The 6,720-nt window shown below is 34.7% G+C and overlaps 1 protein-coding gene across 2 annotated transcripts; it reads right to left on the bottom strand.

Annotated features, from left to right (window-relative positions):
- Positions 1 to 3,405: 3,405 nt before the first annotated feature.
- Positions 3,406 to 6,157, bottom strand: LOC131012739 (uncharacterized). 2 transcript variants are annotated; one of them, XM_057940737.1, is made up of 3 exons: positions 6,085 to 6,157; positions 4,450 to 5,301; positions 3,406 to 4,052 (listed from the first exon to the last, which is right to left on the bottom strand). In XM_057940737.1, the coding sequence occupies exons 2-3, from the start codon at positions 5,290 to 5,292 to the stop codon at positions 3,516 to 3,518; spliced, it is 1,380 nt and encodes a 459-aa protein (XP_057796720.1). In that variant the 5' UTR covers positions 5,293 to 5,301; positions 6,085 to 6,157; the 3' UTR covers positions 3,406 to 3,515. The 2 variants fall into 2 exon arrangements, with proteins under 2 accessions (XP_057796720.1, XP_057796721.1); XM_057940738.1 differs by lacking the exon at positions 6,085 to 6,157 and adding an exon at positions 5,399 to 5,442.
- Between the last annotated feature and the right edge of the window lie 563 nt (positions 6,158 to 6,720).

The raw sequence follows: 6,720 nt of genomic DNA, 5'->3' as shown, positions 1-6,720 counted from the left end.
ATCTTAATTTATCTATGTTGTCCTGTTTGTATACCCGAGTCAAAAATTCGGCCAACTAAGGAGTGACATGACTTGTCGGAAGCTGACTTGAAAATAAAATAAAAAAATTACATTAGATTTTTTATATCTTTACAACAGCTCCCAAATGTCTAATATTAAATCAGATAAAAATTTGAACTCTTAAGTAAAACAGTGACATTTTCGAGCGAAATTTTTACTCGGGTTATAAACTGAATAACATAGATAACTTTAGATTATATTTGTAATACATTTAGGCTAAAAAGACATCATCGGGTCAAAGTTCGGAATATTTTTTAATAACAACCCTATCTAAAATTTATAGTTTTTAGAAAAAATAAATATTACACTACATACCTTATGTGAGTTTTAGTTAGCATTATCTTTTGTTTCATATATTTATTTTTATAATTTTAATATTTCATAAATTATTATTGAGATCATTAACTTTATAAATTATATAAAATTAAAATTTGATTTGTTCTTTTTATTAATATTTGAAGTTTGAGGAAATATGACCAAATCGAACTTGATGATCTAAGGGCTGAAAATTATTTTTATTTATTAATGTTCCTATGGTAAACGAAAATTTTGTAGAAGTGATGTCTTAAGTTTGAGATTCGACTCTCACAAGGGAGCACTACAAAAAAACGCGAAAATAGCGGCCAAAATTACCGACGGCGGCGCCGCCGCCGGCAATTACCGACGGCACGACGGCGGCAAAAAAGGCGACCCGCCTTTTGACTATTACCGGCGCATTACCGACGGCAAACGGGCCGCCGCTAATTAGCGGCGGTTACGCCGCCGCTAATTTAAATATATATTAATATAAATATATATTATTTATTACCGACGGCAATTGCCGTCGGTATTTACCGGCGGCAACCGGCCGCCGCTAATCACCACCGCCGGTGACATCCGGCGATAGCACCACCACCGTCCGGCCAAAATTACCGACGGCATTTTTCCGCCGCTAATTACCGATGGCAAATGTTAATTACCGAGGGCAAATGCCGTCGGTAATTTATTTTATTTTATTTTTATTTTTTTTTAATTTTTTTTATTTTTTTTCATTTTTTTTTTCATTTATCATCTAATAAATTGATCAAAGATAAAAATACAAAAACATTAAAATCAAATATATATTGAAATACAAGTGAATTTAAACATTGATTATTACTAATCTAAGATTATTACTAAGAATTCAAGATTCTTAGTAAGAAACTTATAATTATAACTTAAGAATGTTAATTTGATTAGTGATTTACTCATCAATCATCACTAATCCAAGATTATTACTAAGAATTCAAGATTCTTAGTAAGAATCTTATAATTATAACTTAAGAATGCTAATTTGATTTGTGATTAACTCATCAATCATCACTAATCCAAGATTATTACTAAGAATTCAAGATTCTTAGTAAGAATCTTATAATTATAACTTAAGAATGTTAATTTGATTAGTGATTCACTCATCAATCAACACTAAGGTTATGAATGGTGTATAAACTAGATTGATAAAAAAAAAAATCGAAAATTAATAATAAATTAATTAATAAATATTTTTCCGACATAAAAATATAACGGAAACGAGCCCAATCCGTAATTAACAACATTTTTTGTATATCATCTCGACATATTCTAAGGTTATGAATATATATGATATTGTATATTGAAGTAGACTTTAAATGAATTAATAGATACTATATATATCAATAATACGAGTGTTCTGTACTGGTGACCATTCGAAAAGAACTTCAAGGTTAAGCGTGCTTGACTTAGAGCACAACTAAGATGGGTGACCGACTGGGAAGTTCGTCTAAATTATGCAATACTGTATAAATACCGAAATAAATTGTGGATATACAATAAAATAAATAAATAAATAAAATAAATAAATAAAAAAAATAAAATAAAAAAAAATAAATTAAAAAATATTACCGAGGGCAAATGCCGTCGGTAATGCCGTCGGTAATTACCGACGGCATTTTGCCCTCGGTAATATCGTGAACAACTCCGGCGTGTGCGCCACCACCGTCCGGTGGAAATTACCGACGGTGATCTCGCCGCCGCTAATTACCGACGGCAAACGCCGTCGGTAATTTTCCGGCAACTCTCCGCCGTTCAACGGCGGTATTTAACGGCGGAAATGCCGGCGGCTTCGCCGCCGTTAATTGCCGGCGGCGGCCGATCGCCGTCGGTAATGGCGTTGCCGACGAATCGTTTAGCGACGGCGAGTTGCCGCCGGTAACGCCGCCGGTAACACTATTTACCGGCGGCCGTCTTTTGTTACCGACGGCATTTCGCCGTCGGTAATTCACGATTTTTTTGTAGTGGAGCTTGTTAATATATGTGTGGGTTCGATTGAAGATATAAATGATATTATCAATTGGAAAGTTAGACTAAAAGCAGCTCTTAGGGTGCGTTCTTTTTAGTTGTAAATTTATTATGGAAAAAAGAGGGATAAATATAATTTCACCTTTTAAATTTTTCATTTATTTTCTCTCATTTTCTACAAAATAGAATTTGAACCTTACTCATTCCTTCTTTTCACAAAATGAAATTATTACTGTTATAAAAGTATGTATTGTTACGAAATTGGATATTACTAATTTTGTATCTAATTCAAGCTCAATAATAATGTTTGGGCTCAAAAATGTTTGGGATCAGTTTTGGATTAAAATATATATGTTGAAACGATAATTTCTTGTAGGTCTCAACATGAAATAGACAATAATTGAAATGGATAATTACTCATACCATTTATTTGTTTGATTTGGTTCGGATAGTTGCTAGTAATTCTAAGTTCCAAAATAATAAATTAAAAATTGAAAAGAAAACAGGACTTGTTATTTTAATTTTTTTTTTCGATACAATTATTTAAAAGAACAAGATTGTAGTATAAATGATACGAAGAGAGTACTCCCTCTGTCCCACGAAGCATGACACGGTTTGCTTTTAAGTTTGTCCCACGAAGCATGGCATGTTTCTAAAAATGGCAAAAAAATTGCTCTTTATTCACTTTTTTACCTATCACTCTTAACACACAAAATACCAATTTCTTAATTCTCGTGCTGAAAAGAATTGTGTCATGCTTCATGGGACGGAGGGAATAATATTTTCGGTTGCATATTCAGCCGATAAAAGATTTACTTAAAAATTTGAGACACAATTAATGATTAAGTACATCCTTTGTTCAAGCATCTACCGCCGCTATTTATTTTAGCGTTTTCCAATGTTATCTCTGCCATATTTTGCAATAGTAGAAAAGTACGTAATTAATGATAAAGTAAGTGAGGAGTGAGTAGAAAGAGATAATAGCAAAAAAAAAGTAAGGATAAAGTAAATTAGAGCACACAAATTAAGGAAATAGCCTTATTTAATAAATATTTTTTTGGATTGAAACATTATAAATGAGATAACCCAAAAATAAAACTGAGACGTTATTCATTAGCATAAATAAAGTAGAGGCTGAGAGTTGATCGGTCCGTCCATGTTCAAAGCGGCTGAGTCGATCTAACATGAAAGCTGTAGTTGTAACAATTGACGCCAGTGTAAATACCATCACTCACGTCAGTGTAAAGAGTGTTGCCGTCGGTGGAGCTCTTGTCTTCCTGAGTGTAAGAATACGGAATATTGCACGTGCCCTTGGTTCCCACATAATCAACCACAACCGTGCTCCTCCCCGGCACAGGAACCGAACCTGTAGCCGTAACTGATACTGAAGTTGATTCTTCAGTGCCCCATTCAAATGTCCCATTTATCTCATAATTGACTGTAATCGTTGCTTTCTCAATGAAGGGAACGCCAGCTTCGATGGAGGCGGAAACCCCCGCCGTCAACGATAAGCTACGTGTAAAAGTGTAAGTCTTCTCGTCTGTGTACGTAATCGAGACTGACATAGAAGCCTCTCCATCTTTGTCGTTGGTCAGCGTGGACGACCCCGCTATGTAAGGCTGCTCGTCGAAGATCCGAGCATACTCCATCTCGTACCTCACGTTGTAGATCGTCCTTCCCAGCACCTGTTCTTGCACCTGCGTAGGGTTGTAAACAAATCAAATAATTTTGGTCCGATTTGGTCATCTCACCGTTAGATCAATTTGATTAGTATTTAATAAAAAATTAAATTATACTCCCTCCGTCCATGAAAGAACTTCCTATGAGGGTTTGGCATGGGTATTAAGAAAAAATAATGTTGAGTGTATTGAGAGTGGATAAAAGGTAATTGAGTGTATTGGGAGTGGTGAAAATGTGTTATAATTAATATTGGGAGTTGTGAAAAGTGAAAAGTAAGAGGATTATAAGTGGTGGGGTATAGTTCAAAAATAGGTAGGAAGTTCTTTTGTGGGCGTCCAAAAAAGAAAAGATAGGAAGTTCTTTCGTGGACGAAGGGAGTAATATATATTCGATTCGATTACACCCCTAACTAACCTGCATTATTGCCTCATTGGTTATAGTGGTAGCCGATGCGCTCAGACAATCCACAGCACCTTCAGCACTAAGACGCCGGCAGAAGTTGTTGTTGTCAACGCTGCGGAGCGCGATTGATTTTTCGTCGATTTTGACCGGCCAGAACTGATTCTGCTCATTGAAAGGATCAACCATGTCAATCCAGGAATTAACTGTATGGCTTAGTGCCCAGTAAGCATCTTCATCACCAGCCAGCCTTATTTGGACATTTCCGTTCGGCCTCAGCTCGACCACGTAGCTCGAATCTTCCTTATTAGCATCATCGGACGCGAACTGCAAGCTGCCGTTAAAATTTTTGATATACTTTTCATTATCTCCTTTGATCGCTATGCGCGGAGGCAGTTTCACTAATGAATTCCAATCCACAAAAGTTAGGTAAGCTTGTTCACTTATAGGGTTGGATTCCACATAGAAAGCCAAGGTTGCGGTATCCATCAACAGATGCCCTCCGCTCTGAACGTGAATCAAGTAGAAGAAATCATCTACCTTAACTGGCTCGAACAGTGTGCATGTTGGCTTCGTCGTGTCTTCATCGGGCTGGTCGGAGTCGGCCACAATGAGGTTGCTGTTTGCCTTCCGCGCCCAATATCTATTGGAATAACAAAATCGCAGGTTGATGTAGCTGTTGCTGCTTGTTGATCGCTCCGCCTCGATCTTCGCCACCGTGCTGAACACATCGGCTTCACCGAGAAGTACGGACCCACCACCGGTGCCGTCAGCCTTGAAGTATGCGTTGCCTTTATCACTATAAACTTTCGACTTGACGACGATGAACCTTGGAATTGCGTCCGCCGCCAGTGCCATATCTCCAACCTTCAAATGTAAACTCAAATATTTCGACCTATAAAAATAGTCTTATTTTTAAAAGCCTCACAAAAAATATTCTCACTATAAGAAAATACGATTTTACCCGGTTTCTATCTACTCAAATGACCGGTTTCATAGCTGGTGGTTTCGTAGGGGTCCAAAATAAACGCCTACGAAACCGGTTTATATTAGCATCATTCTTAACGCTGTCGTCATATATCATCATGGTTAACTAATTAACAGAGATAATAAATTACCAAGCGCCAAAACAGTACTATCTTTTTTTTACTTAAAAAAAAAAACTATCGAGAAACATCAATTTACAAGATATAAACAATAATGAAATTGGTACCGAGAGTAGACAAACTTTAACGAAATAAAAAACTAAGAGATAATATGTGCACTGTAGCGCACTTTTAAATTAATTTTTTTATTTAACACTGTTGATTTATAATGAAGAAAAAAGACACTAAGAAATTAGAAATACTCCCTCCGTCCCACGAATCTTGACATGTTTGGTTTCGGCACGAGAATTAAGGAGTTGCAGATTAGTGTGTTTTAAATGTGTAGTTAATAAAGTATAAAAGTGATAAAGTAAGGAGAGAGAATGTAATAAAAGTAATAAAGTATGAAAGAGAATGTAATAATTATTACCTTATTTAGAAATGTGTCAAGATTCGTGGGATAATCCAAAAAGAAAAACGTGTCAACATTCGTGGGACGGAGGAAAATATTATATATCCCGTAAGTAATTAAAGACTTGAAAATAAAGAAGGGAGAGAAGATTACCGAAATTGAAAAGAAGAAATGATTGTTGATTTGTTGTGTGCGCTCAAAGCTTTAATTATTCGATGACTCTCGATGTTTCTTTTTTCAAATGGATCAACTCTATTTATAGAGAAGTTTATAGCACTGCACACAAATAAATTAATTTCCACACGTTGTAGTGGTCACCAGTACAGAACACGCGTATTATTGATATAACTAGCGACTATTAATTCATTTAAACTCTATGTAAGACATTTTTTTGGGCGTTCTGTATATTTAAGGTATTTTTTTAATTAAAATATGAGCATAATACTAATAATAACGAACAATATTTTCATTGATTATATAGTTTCAATATATCACAAAACTTTTTTTGGACATTCCGTATATTTAAGACATTTTTTATTAAAAGACAAGCATAATAATAATAATAATAACAAACAACATGTTCATAGATTATATATTTTCTATATATTATAAATTAGTTTCAATACATTATAATTTTTTTAGCATTTCATACATATTAGGCATTTTTTATTAAAAGACAAGTATAATAGTAATAACAACAAACAATATTTCATAGATTATATAGTTTTAAATAACAGAATTATCCTTAAATTAAGTATATATGAGAGAATATAATAACCAAATACTCTT

The sequence above is a fragment of the Salvia miltiorrhiza genome, chromosome 2, assembly GCF_028751815.1.
Source record: "Salvia miltiorrhiza cultivar Shanhuang (shh) chromosome 2, IMPLAD_Smil_shh, whole genome shotgun sequence".
NCBI classification, from domain to species: domain Eukaryota; kingdom Viridiplantae; phylum Streptophyta; class Magnoliopsida; order Lamiales; family Lamiaceae; genus Salvia; species Salvia miltiorrhiza.
This window is presented reverse-complemented; position numbering and strand designations above follow the sequence as displayed.

Bases quoted from the DNA above. Each gene is read 5' to 3' on its own strand.
- LOC131012739 (XM_057940737.1), bottom strand. From the start codon at position 5,292: ATGGCACTGGCGGCGGACGCAATTCCAAGGTTCATCGTCGTCAAGTCG. The intron at 4,053-4,449 runs GTTAGTTAGGGG...AACCCTACGCAG, and splicing joins CCAATGAGGCAATAATGCAG to GTGCAAGAACAGGTGCTGGG.